This window comes from Asterias rubens, chromosome 20, assembly GCF_902459465.1.
Source record: "Asterias rubens chromosome 20, eAstRub1.3, whole genome shotgun sequence".
In the NCBI taxonomy this organism is placed as follows: Eukaryota; Metazoa; Echinodermata; class Asteroidea; order Forcipulatida; family Asteriidae; genus Asterias; species Asterias rubens.
Genome location: NC_047081.1, coordinates 3276115 through 3295228, shown reverse-complemented (window position 1 = coordinate 3295228; position 19114 = coordinate 3276115). Strand labels below are relative to the sequence as shown.

Genomic DNA, 19114 nt, shown 5'->3' with positions numbered 1-19114 from the left:
AATAACAAACCTGTGAAAATTAAAGGTCAGTCGGTCGTCAGAGTTGCGAGAATGAAAGAAAAAACGCCCTGTCATCTGTGTTTTCAAATGCTTGATTTTGAGACCTCAAAGTTCTAAATCAAGGTCTCGAAATCAAACTCGTGGAAAATTACTTCTTTCTCGAAAACTATACTACTTTAAGAGGGAGCCGTTTCTCACATTGTTTTATACCATCAACCTCTCCCCATTACTCGTTACCAAGAAAGGTTTTATGCTAATAATTATTTTGAGTAATTACCAATAGTGTCCACTGCCTTTATTTAGATAAATAATGACTCGTCATTATTTCCAGCGGGACACCTTTACCCAAACTTTTAACGTTAGAGTGTTTGACCTGCTACAACATTTTCACTCGAGTAATGACCGATCGACTTTGGATTGGACCGTTGTTATCGAAATCATATCAATTTATTGTGAAATTACTATTGCATTAATTGTAAGAATGAAAGCTTGAAGTTGTAGAGCTACTGCAAGTCCAAATGTCAAGAGTAATCTTGTATTTACAAAAGATCCAACTGATTAATTTCCAAGATAATAGAGATACTCCCCTAAAGTCCGATTATTGGGCCGTCAGAAAAATCGGCAAATTTTTAGTCGTGAGAAGTCTATAAAAGCCTTATGCATGTGTAGGTCAGGCTTTGTACTGAATACAATTTTCATATACTTTACTTCTGATGGCCATTATAAAGTTTGCCCATAACTTGTTCAGTTAAAAGCCAGCAGGACCAGTGCATCTCTTTGGAACTCCTTGCTTGGTGCATGTTTCCCTCCATCCTACAATCTAGACTATTTTAGGTGCGATAGGCAATTCCTGCCCTCGGCTCCCCGTGTTATTTTCATCCTATCTCGTAGCCCCCCTTACCAAGGGTGCATTTCAGGCTAAGTCTTGCTGGGGCGAACTTGCACTGCAGCATAATTCATTATCACGAAATTTTGGAAGGTGCCCTGTTTGAGCTAAGCAAATTAATGTAGAACATCTCTTTACATTGATTTGGTGCAGCCTATAGAGTACCGGTGTCTGATGCAATTGCGTCCGCCATGCAATACTGTCCGCTCCGGACACTTTTGCATATGCAATCGTGTCCGGGGCTATGCAAAAACCGTCCGGCTGACATGTACATGACTGCACATGTATGTGCACGCGAATATAAACGAGCGTGCATGCACTGAACCAAAGTATATGCAGCATAAATATTCACGTATTTTATTATTGCAGCGAATACCCAACGGCCGAACATTTCCCATGTCATTGGCATGCACTTAGCTTGTAAAAATTGGCGTTTAATTTACTGCAAGGACGGTTTTGCACGGGGGCGGACACAACTGAATATGCAAATGTGTCCGGGCGGACACAATTGCATTATGCAGCAGCGTCCGGGCAGACACGATTGCATATGCAAAACCGTCCAGCTGACATTATTGCATATGCAATAATGTCCTCCGGATAGTATTGCGTAGAGGACATAATTGCATGCAACACCGGCCGCTGGTTGAATTATTACAACATACCTATTTTTTCTAAATTGAACCACGTTGGTCGTACGGCGAGGTTGCAAACCCTAGGGCCTATTGCTTTCAAAGCAACACAAATCAAACATTAAGTTAGGCATCATTTTAATTTATTTCATACATAAAATAACAAACCGTAAATATTTTGAATTTTTACCTTTAAAATACCAGAGAATTCGACAAAGTAAGAAGCTGTAATTTGTTTGGTATGCTGGGAACACAAATACTCTTCTACGCATGCCCGAATGCACAAGGGACATACGTCATCCAGTAAAATTCAAAACAAAGCTTCTTCCATAAAAGGCGTTTTAGCTTGGTTCGTCATGAGTTGTGTCCAGCAGTTAAAAAAAAATCTTCTCATTCTGTGGAATTCTTTGGAAACTTTGTGTGTAAAGTGCTATCAGTAAACACAAAATTCTAAACAAAAATATACGTCTCAATTTGTTTTTAGCAACTTCATTGTTTTTATGGTGGCTGGAATTCTTATCATCTTAAGATTTAGTTACCAATTCTAATGTTTCTGTTCAGAGCAACACAAGTAGCATAGTTTTCAATGCTTGTTCACTGACGATCATTTCATGAAATGGAGATTAAAAAGGAAAAAGTTGCCGAAATAGGCGGTGTGTATATTAATGCGAAGTTGTTTTACATGGTTTAGTTATAGTGAGCGCGCAGTTTGTGACATTGCACATCAATATTCAGCGACTGTACTTCAACTGCCTATCACAGTTGATATCGCGCTAAATCTTTAGCAATCCAGTCGACTAACTAGTTCGGAAATGCTCGCTCAGGCTCGGTGGTATTCGGCTATAAGGCCTAAAATGGTGTACATGTAATACGTTGGATGTATTAAATAATTGAGAATTTAAGAGTTGCGAAGTATTTAAATATTGTTTGTAGTTGGCGGGAAAAGTATGTTGTTCAGTTGTTAGTCTCTCTTCTGCAGCAAGGAGTCGATATCGTTCTTGACCATGGCTGGAATTACAACGGGGTCGTACCGCTTAACTGGTATCCCGTTTTGATCAACCAAAAACTTCTGGAAGTTCCATGTGATGTCATTGATGGTTATGGGCGTCCAGTAGAAATTCTTCGGGTCACCAATCTCTGTTTTAACAGCAGGACAAGCGGCCTGGAAGATGAAACAAAATAAATGATTAATTAATGAGTTAATTAATTAATATTGGCTTTTTATAAAACTCGCATCCGTCACTCAGTGACGCTCAAGGCGCGTCAACATTCTGTATTTTCCTGCAAGGTTTGTGGGACTACGTTTTAATGAGACAGACCTACTCCTTTTACATGTAGCACCATGAGTGGTTTACAAAGTCCTGTGGTGCAATATGCAGCCAATCAAACCATAATGATCATACCATTAAAGACACTGGACACTCTTTGTAATTGTCAAAGACCAGTCTTCTCACTTTGTGCATCTCAACATTATACATGACATAACAAACAAACCTGTACAAATTTGAGCTCAATTGGTTGTCGGAGTCGCGAGATAATAATGAAAGAAAAAACACCCCTGTCACATCACACGAAGTTGTGTGCTTTCAGATGCTTGATTTCGAGACCTCAAAATCTAATTCTGAGGTGTCGAAATCAAAATCGTGGAAAACTTCGTCACTTCAGAGGGAGCCGTTTCTCACAATGTTTTATACTATCAGTGCCTTTGAAATGATCTTTTGATGAATGTTTTAAAGGAACTTAAGTGAGAAAAGAGCTCTGCATTGTCAATATCGATTGAATAATTATTATTAGACAGTGTTTCATTACTTTCAAAACTAGGCGGGCGCCTTGTTTATTGTGTGTTCTTTTTACAGTTCGAGGTTTGTGTCTAGATACATTCTAAAGGCAAAGTACCGAGTCGGGAAAGTACTAGGTGCAAACAGTAGGCCTACACACGTCGATTTAAAAGGGTGTAAAACCGAAATAATCTTTTGGACTGGTATTAAAGCAATTTGCAGCGATTGTTCACAATTGTAAAACTCGTGTTTTTTTTCTCGCGTGCCTTCTTGTGCATACAGGAGGACTTATATACCCAGAAAAATCAAAACTCAACCCTAGGTCTTTATCAAGTATGGTTTCATACGCATATATGAAAAAAAAAACCAATAATAATGCAGTCTATGTTTCGACGGTGTAGTCATAATCGTAAAACGCAACAATTCATACCAGGAAAGTAAAAAGTTCTACGGTCTATTGTGGACATTATAAAGCAACTTTTAAAAAGTTTGAAACTCAAATGAGTATAGGCCTATAAGTTGAAAATGTCACTTAGTTTTAACAGTGTTTGTCTGGTAAAAAGCTTTACAATCTAACGGTACTGAAGTACGGCTTAAACTGAGTTGAATAATGCATTTACAGAAGGTTTAACCATAGCCCAAGGACACCACTGAAAGTTCGCCATTATAAAGAAATAAATTACCATAACAATTGACATCAGATTCCATTATATTGCACGGCAGTAAAAGCCACCATGACTATTGAAATACTGGACTGATTTATTTGACTACACATTGGAACTTGAAATCGGACTTTTTGTTGCATCTTCTGTAGACACTTTTACCTGATGTGCAGCCATGTACAATTGTATGCTTTGTTATTAAATGATAATAATGAAAACTGATTAATGAAAGGGCAATGGCACATAGGGCCTATGCATATATATGTTCTCATCGGTAAAGGGGAAATGGTTAATTTCATAACTTTCCGTATGGCGCCACCACTTTTTTCACTTATCATACAAAAATATGTATGTACTGTTTGTACGAAATAAAATCAATCTTAAGGTAGAGGAAATGCACCATGTCCTTACCCGGAGAGATTTATACAGAGGGTCGGCATTTTCACCGTTCACTTCAACTTTCTGGAACATCGGGAAGGTCGGAGCAAAACCGCCCGCGGGACGAACATACTTGAGGAAGTTCAGAATCTCGTTATTGGCTGCAGGTTCTTGAAGTAGAAACTGGTTGCAAGGGAAACCTAGGACCTCCACCTTGCCGTCGTACTCCTTACGTAGTGCATTCAGTAAGGGGTACTGGAAGGCCAGACCTCAGAAGCTGGCCACATTGACGATCAGCAAGACCTTGCCTTTGTATTCAGACAGCTTGAAAGTATTGGACCCGTCGATGGTGGTGACGGTGAGCCCATGGATGGACTGATCGGAGGTGTTGCATGTGGAATCCATGAAGGCTGATGAGTGACCCGGGACTACAATAAGGGTAGTCAGGGCGAGTGCAAGCCTCGCAAGGCTTGGCTGTAACATGGTGGTGCTGTGGTCATCCAACAGTGTCGACTGTGGTCTTTACAAAGTGAATGGGTTGTATTTATACTATTGAATAAAAATGAACATCTGACTGATTTCGAATAATTAGATACAGATATCACAAGGGGGCGCTGTGGAATCTGGTTTATTTTTTTGACAATATTTCAGCAGCCATAAACGAGAGAAAGTTTTAAATGAAGCCGTTATCTGATGGTTTGCCAATTAAAGGCAGTGAACACTATTGGTAATTAATCAAAATAATTATCAGCGTAAAACCTTTCTTGGTGACGAGTAATGGGGAGAGGTTGATGGTATAAAACATTGTGAGAAACGGCTCCCTCTGAAGTGCCATAGTTTTCCACAAATTTGATTTCGAGACCTCAAGTTTAGAACTTGAGATCTCGAAATCAACTATCTAAACGCACACAACTTCGTGTGACAAGGGTATTTTTTATTTCATTATTATCTCGCAAGTTCGATGACCGATTGAGCTCAAATTTTTACAGGTTTGTTATTTTAGGCATAGTTGAGCTACACCAACTGTGAAGGTTAGTCTTTGACAATTACCAATTATGTCCACTGCCTTTGAATTCCCTGAGTATGGGGTAATAATGTTCACAACCTGCCCAATTCCGGAATTATGAAAACGAGAAAATCATTCGGGACGTTGTGTTAAGAAAATTGTTTACATAGTGTTTCAGAGTAATTTACAGTCTGTTCCCCCTTTTTTAAATGACGCATGGATATATTGCACCCATATCAATGCAACATACATCGGTGTCCTCAGTGTTCTAAATTGGCCCTAGAAAGTATTTGCTGTGTGAATGCTCCATTCTGGTGTACCACAAGGTTAAGTCCTAGCAAGCATTCGCTATGTCTTCGCACGAATGCTCCATTTTGGTGTACCACAAGGTTCTGTGTTTGGCCCTAGCGAGCAGTTGCTGTTAGAATGCTCCATTTTGGTGTACATCACGGTCTGTCCCTATCAAGCATTTGCTGTTTGAATACTCCACGTTGATGTTTATCAGTGAGGTTACATTAATCTTTCATAATGATTTTTTTTTTGCCAGTTCTTGAGAGATAAACCTGGCATTGACTATAAATCAAAGCTGATCAAGATCCACATCTATTGTGATAAAAAGTAATGTACACAACACCGTGTTTATATAATAGGAAAACAAGCGAATAATATTTAGTTTTAAAATAAAGGCATCATTTTTTAATGTACTCATATTTCTATGGTTTGACAATACTTCCCTTTTTAATATGGCTTGAGGGTTTGAGAGGAAGTAGAAACGGTTAACGACATTTTGATTGATTACACCAATATCAAGATTCATTTTAAGCCGCTTAGCAACAAAAGTCCAAAGTTCATCTTGATAGCCTCAGAGGGACGATAAGACTACCGGGTATTACAGAAAACCCATAGTCTTCGGCAAGATGCGAAGCATTGCGGGCCTAGTGTTCGCTCTCCTAGCGCTCCCGGGCGCCCTGGGGCTTGCGGAGTCCCGATGCACGGGCAACGCCACGAGCACCATACACGGTTTCAAATTCACCACCATTGATGGCTCGCAAGAGATCGAACTTTCCCAATACAAGGGGAAGATCGTCATCGTCATCAATGTGGCGAGCTTTTGAGGGTTGGTTTTCCAGTACCCCTTGCTGAATGCACTACGCAGGGAGTACGCGGGAGATTTGGAGGTTCTGGCCTTTCCATGCAACCAGTTCAATCTACAGGAACCGGCGTCTAATGATGAGCTGATGAACCTGTTGCGGTACGTCAGGCCGGGTGATGACTACGTGCCGACTTTCCCAGTGTTTCAAAAGCTGGAAGTGAACGGGGCGAACGAGCATGCGATGTACACACACCTAAAGGTTGGTAAAGAGGAATACAGTAAACCTGGATACTCGGTAGCAAGCGATAGGTTTTAGAATAGTAAAATCCCGGTTAAAGCAATGGACACTATTGGTACTTGTCAAAGACCAGTCATCCCTCTTGGTGTATCTCAACATATGCATGTAATAACAAACCTGTGAAAATTTGAGCTCAATCGGTCGTCGAAGTTGCGAAATTATAATGAAAGAAAAACACCCTTGTCACACGAAGTTGTGTGCTTCTAAATCTGAGGTCTTGAAATTATTTTGAGTAATTACCAATAGTGTCCACTGCCTTTAACATCATCTCAAATCAGCTTAGTTTCGTGACGTCCTAGGGTCCCAGGAAAATCTTTCCGCCCGAGATTCTGTCCCTCACGTGGGCTGTAGTTAGGAGGAGGATTCACAAGAGGGCGCTATCGGAAGAAGTTTGTACAACGTTCGCATGAGGGGACCGAATCTCTGGTTGGACAGAATCTCCTGTCACTACGTGATTTTAAAGATGCTATGTCAGATTTTTGGCCCATTTGACCCCAAAAAATTGATTTAAAATTCAATTGGTATTTTGATGGGGGTTGAGAAAGTTACAAGCTTTCATTTGAGCCATTGCTCGAGAAAGTCCGCCAATTATTAGTAGCAGTGAAATAAAGTGCTCAAAATTGTCGGGATCCCGACAATATATCACGTGACCATTTCTTATGTGTTTTATAAGAAACGTTTTAAATTTCTGTCATGGTTCCTGACCATTGAAAGTAAAAGTTAAACTTTTTTTCGTTAAATCTATTTTTTAATGTGTGGGGCCAAAAATCTGACTTAGCATCTTTAACTTTTTATATCACAAACCTTAGTTTTGTCGTCACACATTGCATTGTAGGTTTGTTTGCGGTAGTATTAAAAGTGTTATATATGAAGTAGTTCAAAAAAGAACCGATGGTTCAGAGACATAACTCGGCATACATGTATATTAGGGCATTACACAAACATAACAAAATTTAACAAAAAGATTGGCTGCCTTGGGATAAAGGCAAAAGTAAAGGGGAAAGTATACAACCAAAAAGGTGTGCGCACCGAAAACTCACTACAATGCCTTTGTCTTATTGTTGTCTCTTTTGGTCTCTCGTTTGTTTCAGAGCTACTGTCCGACAGTCCAAACTCGCATCGGTGAGAGGAGCTCCATGTTCTGGGACCCAGTCAGCGTGAATGACATCACGTGGAACTTCCAGAAGTTTCTGATTGACGCTGAGGGCGTCCCATACAAGCGCTTCGACCCTCCGACCCTCCCCGCGCAGCTTAAAGATGACATCGACATGTTGATTAAAATGAGAGATAGTAATATGGCCACTTCGCCCCCTAAGGTTGAAACGTCAACTGAGAGTACTAGTGGGGCAACTTCATCCAAGTCATTCTGGTAGACAAGAACAGAATCGAGTGATAATTTAAAAGATTTTTTTATTATAAAATTGTCTGTGAAATGTCAGCAAAGAGAACATCCTTAATCATAAACTATAATCCCACTTCTCTTGACTGAAAATGCTGAGTGGTTTTTATTTTATTTAATAATGTCTATAAAATATGCCAAGACAGTGAGCCACATAATGGAATGATTGAATCTTTAGAATGACTCTTGGTTTTAGTTCGGCAACGTCTTGAAACACGGTTTAATTTTTTTTTTTATCCATCGGCCCCTTTCGAAACAACGGTGTTTGCCTTGGATTTGGCTTCAGGCTCCATTCTCTCGTCTGAAGCCCTAAGCGCGAACGCATCAAAGCACGCGCAATTGTCAACGCAATCGCGGGGCCATGCTAGCCTGAGCCGAATTTGGAGCCGAAACCATGGTTTCGAAAAGGGCCATCGGTTCTCTTCTGCATCAACAATGCATCAAACTGGAGACTTTAAAACGCTAGGTGGCAGCATGCACTGTCATTGATGCCGTGGTTTTGGCCATGTGCTCAATAATTTCAGAACGGATTTACCTGGCTGTTGCATGTCACTTTAGACCAGAAAAGTCACCCATTGTTCATCGTTTGTTTCCTTTAAAGTCTTTTATACTATGTGGTTTATTGTTCGCAACAGTTTATCTTTTTTTGTTTTCAGTTGTTTTATAATTCAAATGTTTCTTTCTTTCTCGTAACTATGGCAACGCAGCGAATGACGAGTTGGTCCCAAACTTCATAATGGAGGAAGACCTATTCTGATGAACATTTCCACTGCGCATGCTCTTGTGCATTCGAGCATGCGTACTTGGAGTGATTGCGTCAACGCAATAGTGTGTGATGAGTGCGAAGGAAGTGTTTTTCTTATAATTCTGAACTGAAAACATCGTAAAAGATGTTTAAAAGTTAATCATGGTGTATCAATAAAAGGGTGGTTAAACAACCCAATTGCTTTATGTTGATTTTTGTTTTGTTTTTCTATATAGCATTCTGTGTTATAAATTAATAATAATGAGTAATTAAGAAGGATTTATACTTGGCATGGTGTGGGTAAAATCAGGAGAGGTTTTGGTAGCGCCATGTGTTAATCACAGTTTTGTGACGTCACTATCTCATAATACTCGTAACGTATCGTAACGTAACGTGATAATCCGACAGAGGGCGTGCTTTTTGTTCTTGAATTTATTTCGGGACGACTGTCTGAAGATGGAAATCATCAAACGACCCTATTCGAAAATCATGGCTTCGGCTTTGGATTCATCCCTGGCCGCGGTTGTTTTTGCAATATTGCGCGTGCTTTTCGCACGTTCTCAGGGCTTCAGGCGAGAGGACGGAGCCTGAAGCCGAATACAAAGCCGAAGCCGTGGCTTCGAAATAGGCCTTATAATAGACCAAGGCAGCGAGGCTGGAAAATAATCCATGCTTGAAACCAAGATTACGTAACGCATCGGCTTTCAGACTGTGAACCGTTAATTATAAGGGCCGGCAAGCATCACCCATTATTATAACATAGACATTATTAAATTAATCCGCAAACAAAGATGATGTATTAACAAAACAGTCCTTATCGGTGACAAATAGGTTGGAGATGGTGATATCTCAGAATCACACACAGCAAAGCCTGACAAACAAAGAATAGTCGGTGACATCTCTGGACAGACCCAGTGGTAACAATACAAATCGTTCTGGTACACAAAAGCTTCATTTGCACTCATGACCACGATGTACAAGGTAAGTGTTGGACAATTTTAGTTGTTAATAAAGGCAGTGGACACTATTGGTAATTGTCAAAGGCTAACCTTCACAGTTGGTGTATCTCAACAGATGCATAAAATAACTAACCTGTGAAAATTTGAGCTCAATTGGTCATCGAACTTGCGAGATAATAATGAAAGAAAAAATACCCTTGTCACACGAAGTTGTGCGGTTTGAAGATAATGATAGTAGAAAGCTTCCCTGGAAATACTACGTGCTGAGGTGCTGTAGTTTTTGGGAAATGAGTAATACAGTGTCATGAAAATAATTTTCGTCTTATGAGACGAAAATTATTTTAATCATTTACAAACGTACAAGTTCTAAACTTGAGGTCTCGAAATCAAATTCGTGGAAAATTACTTCTTTCTCCAAAACTATATGGCACTTCAGAGGGAGCTGTTTCTCACGATGTTTTATACCACCAACCTCTCCCCATTACTTGTCACCAAACAAGGTTTTATGCTAATAATTATTTTGAGTAATTACCAATAGTGTCCACTGCCTTTAAAGGCATTATTCTTCTGGTCTTGAGAATGGTACAGGGGATGGGGGAATTTTCTGACGTTAAGCGATGGGACTGAAAATCAAGGGACTCCCACGGGATTGGTGCTTGAATCAAGTCTAAAATATACCCGGACTCCAGGTTATATTAAACCAGAAGAGGATCAAGCACCACGTACGGGACCATAGACTTGACTCAAGTCCCAATCCCGTGAAAGTCCTTTTATTTTCATTCCCATCGCCTAACGTCTCCCCAACCGGAACCACAATAGCTGCGGATATAGTATTAGTAGGGACCTCTCGCAATGAGAACGGGACTTGAATCTGAGTCTAACTATAACAGTTGTAGATTGTAGTTAACACTTCAAAGATAATAGAGCGCCGCTTGGCGCAAGATGTGGAACTCGGGCTAAAATGTGAAATCCCACCGGACGCCATTTTGGCAAAGTACTCTTTTGTGCAGATCAGCAAAGACAACGACAATTCCTATCAATGGAAAACCAAACATTTACATGCTAAAATGGCTCCCATGCGTATTTCACGTTTAACATTAGATGTTTCGCATCTTGCGCCTTCGTCCCTCTAAAATCTTCAGTTTCCATCAACACAGTGCTTCAAGCTTAACATTCTTAGTTTGACTAATGGGATTTGTATAAGCTTGTACCATGGCACTGCATTAAGGATTATGTAACTGCCATAAGCAGATCAAAATGGTTGCGCTGGTTACATACACCAGAGATATCAGAGGAATGGCAAAACAATAGCACGCGAGTCCAATAACAAGAATGCAGGGGCTGCTGATTGTGCACTGCAGCACTTTGTAACCCCGTAAAAAGTTCAAAATAAATTGCATAAAAAATAAACAGTTTTTAACAACAAACAAAAAAGCAAACTCGGCGCCTACAACCTCGACACCTTGCCAACTCGGCACATGTACAAATACAAACTCGGCACCCAGTTGAAACAGTTAGATTTTGCGAGGTGCCGAAAAGTGTCCGGTTCACAAAAAACCTGGCTTAGTCTGGTTTCAAGCGTCTGGAGCAGCTTATTGGGATAAGTTATACATGGCTAAGACAATGGTCCCCAGAGACGGTGTGGCATAACCGTTACACCATTGTCATGACTTATTGGTCAATTATGAACTTGTAAAAACAAAAATTATATAAACACTTGACTATTTTTTGTTTAACAGATGGCGTCGTTAGCCGGTGTCTTTTTGGCCGCCTTGGTGACCCTGTCTAGCGCCCTCACAGATGAACAAATCTCTGTCTTCATGACGACCGAGATGGTGGAGACCAACACGGGTCTGATGGGCGTGATATCGATCGAGACGGCCGACGGGATGCACACCATTACGAGTAACGGTGTCCCTGATCATTTGACTCCCGAGTATCCGAGGATGGGCAACCCGAACGACATCGAGACCCAATCCCACTTGTGGACGGTACCGGTTAATCCCAGCGTTGCTGATTCGAACACAGCGCTTCCCATGGGACCAATTGGTGTTGCCATCAATGGTATCCCATTATTCAACCCCTTCACCATCACAGGTACAAAGACATTCAAAATGAAAATTTTTAGAGAATTTACAATACAGGGCGCCACCAGTAGTTTGTCCTGCAAGAGTTCATCTCTATAAGCCATTTTGAGATATGGTGGAGACGCTCTTAACTATAATAGTGTAGTGGCCGAGCGACTTCAAACCCTGGTGTTTCTGATCAGCAGAGTGCTGGGGTCGATTCCCCGTCGTGACACCTGTGTTTTTACGCAAGACACTTAACCACGATGCTTTTTCCTTCGGATGGGACGGTAAAGCCGTTGGTCCCGTGTGTTGTGTAAAATGCAGTGCACTATCGAAACGAAAAGGGGTTTGCCCCGTAGTTACTGGTTTGTTGGCTGCACATTGCACCACAGCACCTTGTCAGCCATTAGAATCTCGGTCCATGGTGCTATTTATTAAAAGGAGTACCACAATTACCTCGTCCTGACTTAAGATGAGTCCAATGCGTCCTAACGTCTGGTATACGGAACTTAACTCGTCCTAAGTCCTAAGATGATTCCTAAGAATAGGAAGAGTTTTTAGTGAAACCGACGGCTGTTTAGTTGATCTTCCCATAGTAAGTTTACGAACCTATTAGCTTGTCTTGTCTTTACTGCACAAACCGCCGCCACTGGGCTATAACCGTGCAGACCCTCATGCATGCATGCTCCTACTCCTATATACTATTTGTTTTGGCTTTGTTTCTCTTTCCAGGTGAAGACGCGGTATTGACCGAGACTTTTGACAGTTGTGACGGCCATCCTGATCCCATGGGAGTCTACCACTATCACAAGCAGCCTGCGTCCTGCGTGTTCACCATCGTGGACGGGGAACCATCGTCAATCATCGGTGTGGCATTAGATGGGTTCCCAATCTACGGCCCCATCGATGAGAATGGCAACACGTTAAAATCAGATGATCTAGACGAGTGTCATGGTCGGTATGTTAACGGGGAGTACAGGTACCACACAACGGCTGATTTCCCGTACATTTTAGGGTGTTTTAAGGGCGAGTATACAGCTTCGGGCGGTGGTCCCCCTGGCCCACCGGGCGGGGGTGGCAGTCTCCCACCACCTGAAACAACTGACCCTATTAATGGTCAGAAAATCGTTCAAGGTACAGTTGTGTTAACAGTGCTTGGCTTGGTTCTTTCATTTGTTGTTTAGAAACATTCATTGCGCAAGCGCTAGCTGTTGAATGAGGTGCATCACTCAGCCCACCAGTGCCCAATTTCATGGCTCTGCTTCCGTTAGCACAGAATCTGCGCTTACGGAAGCAGGGAATTCTGTTCTTACGGCAAGCGTATTTCACGGGTTAGCGGCGAATTTGGACTTCTGCGCGTGCGTACTTCACGTTACTAGGCATTCTACGCTTACAAGGCTAGTAATTTTGTGAAGTAAATAATATTTTTAATTGGCTGGCGTATGTATAAAATAATTGCCTATTTTATTTTGTTTTAAAACTTTTTATCATAATTGTAATTATATTTCCTTCGATTTTTGTATAATTTTCTTTATTTGAGAGCTACACGCCTGCGGGCAACGGTGATTAAATTCAACTTTTTATTTCTTGTCACTACGTTGTGCCTTCTGTACTGTATGTTCATTGGTTTTATTTACTTTGTGTGTTTGTTTGATGCCAGGTAAATAAATACAAATAATACTGAATTGTCAGCAGACACATTAGCAGCCATTTGAGGTATTTTATTTGAATCATCTATATGTCGTATGTTGTATGATACAATTATTTAACAGCGAATTTATTGAACATTGAGAAATTGGAAGGGAAAAGATGCATGATAAATTATGCTGTCTCTGGTGAGCTTCCGGTGTGGCGGTTTCAGTCTTCCACCGTGTTCAGTTTTCCGGGACTCAGTACGGCACATAACAATATTGACTACTTTCGCTTGCTGTGCGCAGGCGTCGCATGACGTAATGTTTACCGTATTTGGTTATTGGGAAAACTGAAGACGGCGGAAAGTAGAAACCACCACACCAGGGTTCCCTTGTTTGGTCTTTTACACAATGTAACATTGGACCCCACAGGGAACTCAATTCTCAAGTTGGACACATAGTTCTGTTGTAAAGGGGCTATTGAACAACAATAGTAAAACCCCACAAACCGGTTCCGAAAGGTGGTGTATGGGGTGAATATGTATTTCCTTCATTCATGGCTATATGGGTAAACATATTCAAACCGGGGACCTACAACAAAAGGGGACAAATAGGGTACACGGTTCGGGTCCACAGTTGGGAAACGTGTATACAAAACCAACAGGAGCCAAAAAGCTTAACAAAAAAGGACTTCATCAGTCTATGCTGATTGATGATGATTACTATTTGTTCGTAGACGTCAGAGACGGTGTGGCAGGGGATAATGTGTGCCTCCCCACCTCCGCCCCCAATACGGCGATTTGTGTGCCAAATTCTTCTGATAGCGCCCTCTTTTGAATCACACTCCTACAACCCACTTTCATTTCCATATTATTGGGGAGGACAAAATCTCCTGTGACACCGAATCCCTGGGACACCGGCATGTTCATCTTATAATTGACATAATAATATTACCAAATTAAGGCTTGAAGTAATTTGGTTTCGTAACTCTTGGCTAGGTCTTTATTAAAGACGTTCATGAAGAATCCTACCAAGTCATACCAGTCCAGTGACGAAGGTGACCGAGGCTTAAGATGAAATCGATGAGATTTTCTTAACAATACTGTGTTACGTAACACAACCCACGTCAGTATGCCCGTTACATGACTATGACCACATTATGTCAACAAGTGAAGTATCATTAATTTGCAAGTCACCGGAGCCAGAGTACCGGCAACAAACACCGAACACATTTTCTTGGAGTCCATGCTAATGCTGGAAATTTCACGGGTCGACTTGTTGGCTGCATGCTCGGTGAAGATGGAAGGTAAGATATACTATTGTAAATAAGGGTGCACTTATTTGTCTTCTTTCATTCGTCGTAGGTAGGTGGAATGGGGATTTGTTGACTGTATGTAGCGGTCGAAATGCTTGTAGTATTTCTCGAGATATCTCACTTCTCTGGATTGCGTGATTGAATGTTGCTTTTGATCACAATGTGTTAATTGAGGTTCGACTAACTCTCCCGTCTGCCTGTATTGTGCGTATAGTGCATGCGTTGTCGCATGCAATTAATACTATCCGGAGGACAGTATTGTATATGCAATAATGTCCGCCGGACGGTTTTGCATATGCAGTCATGTCCGCCCGGACGCTGCTGCATAATGCAATTGTGTCCGCCCGGACACATTTGCATGTGCAGTTGTGTCCGCCCCGTGCAAAAACAGTCCATGCAGTTAAATAAACGCCCTTGGTCGACGGAGCACGTTCGCCACTTTTTTACAAGCTAAGTGCATGTCATGATGACATGGGAAACGTTCGGCCGTTGGGTATTCGCTGCAATCATAAAATACGTGAATATTCATGCTGCATAATACGTAGGTTCAGTGCATGCACGCTCGCTTACGCGCGCACATGTACAGTCATTTACATGTCCGCCGGACGGTTTTGCACAGCCCCGGACATGATTGCATTTGCAAAAGTGTCCAGAGCGGACGGTATTACACGGCGGACACAATTGCATCTGACACCGGAAAAAAAGTGTCCTTATGGCGCCACCGCATTTTCAATCGATATGAAATAATAATAGTATCTAATTTACCTCACTGAGATATACCTTTTTTGTAAAATAATGAGTGAAAACGTGGTGGCGTGATACGGAAAGTTGTCCAATAAAAGTTATCCATCATCAAGGCCCAAAAATATTTAACACCTGCCGTCGATTTCACGAAACGCTAGGATTGATCCTATCTCGAGTTAGGACGAGTAACTCGTCAACTTAGGATTAATCTTAAGATCTGCATGTTACAGAGTGCAGGGTTGGGACTCGTCCTAAGACCTAAGATTAATCTTAAAGTTAGGAAGAGTTTGGTGACCTGCGGATCACCCAATGTGGGGACAGACTGATGAAAGACTCGGATCAAACCCTCTTAATACATCAATATGATGACTCATTACTACTCTTATTGAAAAGATTCTTGTCAGTGTGACCATGGAGGTAACCTCCATGACCGCGACTATCCTTGCCGACATTGTATAACCATGGAGAAACATGGTACATGTACATCCATGGTGTAAACCATATCGTTGTCGGGTTGAACACAATGGTGCCATCCTGTACCCGTACAATAACAGTCTAGTATTGTAGTTAAAGGAACACGTTGCCTTGGATCGGTCGAGTTGGTCCTTGAAAAGCGTCCTGTAACAGTTTTTTTTTATAAAATCGGTATATGGTTAGAAAGATGTTGTAAAAGTAGAATACAATGATCTACACAAACATCCCTCGAAATTGCGTGGTTTTCTTTTTTACCTCGTCCAGTAACACGGTCGGCCATCTATGGATTTTTGACTGCCATAAATGGCCGACCGTGTTAGTTCGCGACGTATAATGAAAACCGTGCAATTTTGAGTGATACTTGTGTGGATCATTATATTCTACTTTGTAAACATCTTTCTAACCATATGCATTTCATAACAAACGGTTTCAAACGCTTTTTATATAGACCAACTCGTCCGATCCAAGGCAACGTGTTCCTTTAAACAAACACAATGTATTTTACTGCAAGAATGTGTCATAATCTGTATGTATTGTGATATGCCTGAATGAAGTATTATTATATTATTATAAAAGATTATAGCTTTCCTTTTGCAGTATGACCATTTTTTATACCCTCGCTGTATACCGACGGTAGTATTGTTGGATTAACCCGGTCACAGTGGTACCATCCCGTACCTGCGCGTAATAGTGCGGTAACTGTATAAAGTCAAAGGTACTGGACACTCAAAGGTATTGTCAGCATAAAAACTTACTTGGTAAAGAGCAAATGAAGAGCAAAAGAAACAGCTCCCTCTGAGGTAAAGTAGTTTTTGAGAAAGAGGTAAGTTCTCACTGAAATAAAAAACTGAAGCCTTTGATTGGGCATTTGAAAGCACACACATTTTGTGGATCATTATTCTCTTGCAACTCCGATGACCAATTGAGTATTTTTTTTAAAGGGTTGTTATTTTATGCATTTGTGTTGGGATACACCAGCAGAGTATACTGGTCTTTGACAATTACTAAAGGTGTCCAGTGTCTTTAAAAAAAAAAGCTATTTCGACCATTGGTATAATAATTTTGGATAAGGCATAACTAATTTAAATTTTTGAATAGCAATTTTAAACAACACCTTTTAAAACTGATACTTTGTTTTTTTTATAAAGCAATGATCCTGGCGGCCATCCTGACAGCTCTAGTTTCGCTATCTAGCGCCCTCACCGACGAACAACTTGCCAGTTTTATGACGTCAGATATGATCGAGACAAACACGGGTTTGATGGGAAGCATTACGATAGAAACTACGGACGGTTTTCACCACATCACGAGTAATGGAGTTCCGGATCATTTGACTCCCGAATATCCGCGACGAGGGAACCCGAACGATATTGTCTTGCAGGATCACGTGTGGACGATTCCGGTTAATCCGGTGGTCGGAACCTCCAATGTACCACTTCAGCTTGGACCAATTGGCGTGGCAATTAATGGAATTCCATTTTTCAATCCGTACACCAATACAGGTGAGGGATCATCAAACTTCTTTTTATGTTGTTGTTAAAAAATATATATTTCAAAACTTGGTACTTGGTACTTGGTACTTGGTACTTGGTACTTGGTACTTCATAACTGACTCCGCGGCAGTACAGTTAATTACGATCCTATAAGCTAAGTAGTAGTCCAGTTAAATTTCTATACCATCCGCCCTGGTAATAGTTAAAAAGCAGGACAGTTCTTTTCAGAACTGAGAAGTCTCCCGAACCTCCGATTATCTACTCAACGGCAGTAGAATAAAGCAAGACAGTTCCCTTAGAACAACTCTACCTGGCAAGTAGATACACACATGGTGTTACCGCAAACCAAATATACTTGGTACTTGGTTAAATTTTCCCCCTGAAGCTTCCGTTGGGGAACTTAACAATGGGTGCGTTCGTTTAGCTTCCCCGGGTCGACCCCGGTGTGTGGCATTTTCTTTTTCCAGGACGAACGTGTTCAAGTCTAGTGTGAACCTGGTGTTTCTGGTTCACACCACAGAGCAAGCAGTGTTTGCATGTTTCATCATGACCCGCAAGCTAAAGTGATCAAGTTCACTTTATGGGGCATCCTTGATTTCATTACCAGAAGATATCACGACAAATAAACCAAGATAACTATAATGATGACGTCATGTGATTGTGTCACAGTGCCTAAGTTTTTGTACGTCAGTGAAATTTTCTCGTTTGTACCAATTATTATTTGAGGTATAAAATTTGTGTTTGTGTTTCTTTTGTTAAAATTTGAAGGGGAAGATGCAGTAGAAACGGAAACTTTTGACAATTGCGATGGTCATCCAACGATGGCTGGGGTCTACCACTATCACAAGCAGCCCTCGTCATGCGTATTCACCATCGTGGACGGGGAACCATCGTCCATCATCGGTGTGGCATTAGATGGGTTCCCGATCTACGGCCCCATCGATGAGAATGGCAACACGTTAACATCAGATGATCTAGACGAGTGTCATGGTCGGTATGTGAACGGGAAGTACAGGTACCACACCACGGCTGATTTCCCGTATATCATGGGATGTTACAAGGGGGCTTATGCGCAAACACTTCGACCTCTGCCAGGGGAAGGAGGTGGCCAGAACCCAGGCGATTGGAGCGAGGATGACACTGGAGAAACGACTATTGTTTCGAATGATGGCGGGAATGGCCAAACGAGTCTGAAAAGTGCAAAATCATTGACAGTTTTTGCTTTATTAACCGCGCTCTTCTATAATTTTATTAACAGATTGATGTAAAGATGGTTGTCATGATCCACTGAGATAATTATTAAGAAAAAGTTGTTTTTATCGAATGTTAATAATTGTGTGTCTATTATAAGTTAAAATTGTTTTACATTTAATTTTAAATCTATTAAAATAAATGTGTATAAATAATGCTCAAAAATATTGTTGGAAATAGCAAAATACTGTTGGAAATAAAATAATTCTCCAAGTAAACATTATGTTATGGAAGTGTTTTCGGGTCTTTTGGCGTTAACAGATTAATTATGGTGCTGCATCATAAATTGGTTGTTGTAATCTAA

The 19114-nt window shown here is 41.0% G+C and overlaps 4 protein-coding genes across 4 annotated transcripts; 3 read left to right on the top strand and 1 right to left on the bottom strand.

The window, feature by feature from the left end:
* Nucleotides 1-1636: 1636 nt before the first annotated feature.
* On the bottom strand, nucleotides 1637-4897 carry LOC117304119 (glutathione peroxidase-like). The gene is made up of 2 exons (XM_033788620.1): nucleotides 4367-4897; nucleotides 1637-2677 (listed from the first exon to the last, which is right to left on the bottom strand). The coding sequence occupies exons 1-2, from the start codon at nucleotides 4814-4816 to the stop codon at nucleotides 2477-2479; spliced, it is 651 nt and encodes a 216-aa protein (XP_033644511.1). The 5' UTR covers nucleotides 4817-4897; the 3' UTR covers nucleotides 1637-2476.
* Nucleotides 4898-6256: 1359 nt separating this feature from the next.
* On the top strand, nucleotides 6257-8431 carry LOC117303953 (glutathione peroxidase-like). Its single transcript, XM_033788422.1, has 2 exons — nucleotides 6257-6691; nucleotides 7822-8431. The coding sequence occupies exons 1-2, from the start codon at nucleotides 6257-6259 to the stop codon at nucleotides 8101-8103; spliced, it is 717 nt and encodes a 238-aa protein (XP_033644313.1). The 3' UTR covers nucleotides 8104-8431.
* Nucleotides 8432-9846: 1415 nt separating this feature from the next.
* LOC117303951 lies at nucleotides 9847-14370 on the top strand. The gene is made up of 4 exons (XM_033788418.1): nucleotides 9847-9855; nucleotides 11573-11930; nucleotides 12635-13036; nucleotides 14270-14370. The coding sequence occupies exons 1-4, from the start codon at nucleotides 9847-9849 to the stop codon at nucleotides 14368-14370; spliced, it is 870 nt and encodes a 289-aa protein (XP_033644309.1).
* Nucleotides 14371-14748: 378 nt separating this feature from the next.
* Nucleotides 14749-18896, top strand: LOC117304094. Its single transcript, XM_033788597.1, has 3 exons — nucleotides 14749-14839; nucleotides 17215-17568; nucleotides 18328-18896. Exons 1-3 carry the CDS (start codon nucleotides 14779-14781, stop codon nucleotides 18825-18827), a joined length of 915 nt encoding a protein of 304 aa, XP_033644488.1. The 5' UTR covers nucleotides 14749-14778; the 3' UTR covers nucleotides 18828-18896.
* The last annotated feature ends 218 nt before the right edge of the window (nucleotides 18897-19114 follow it).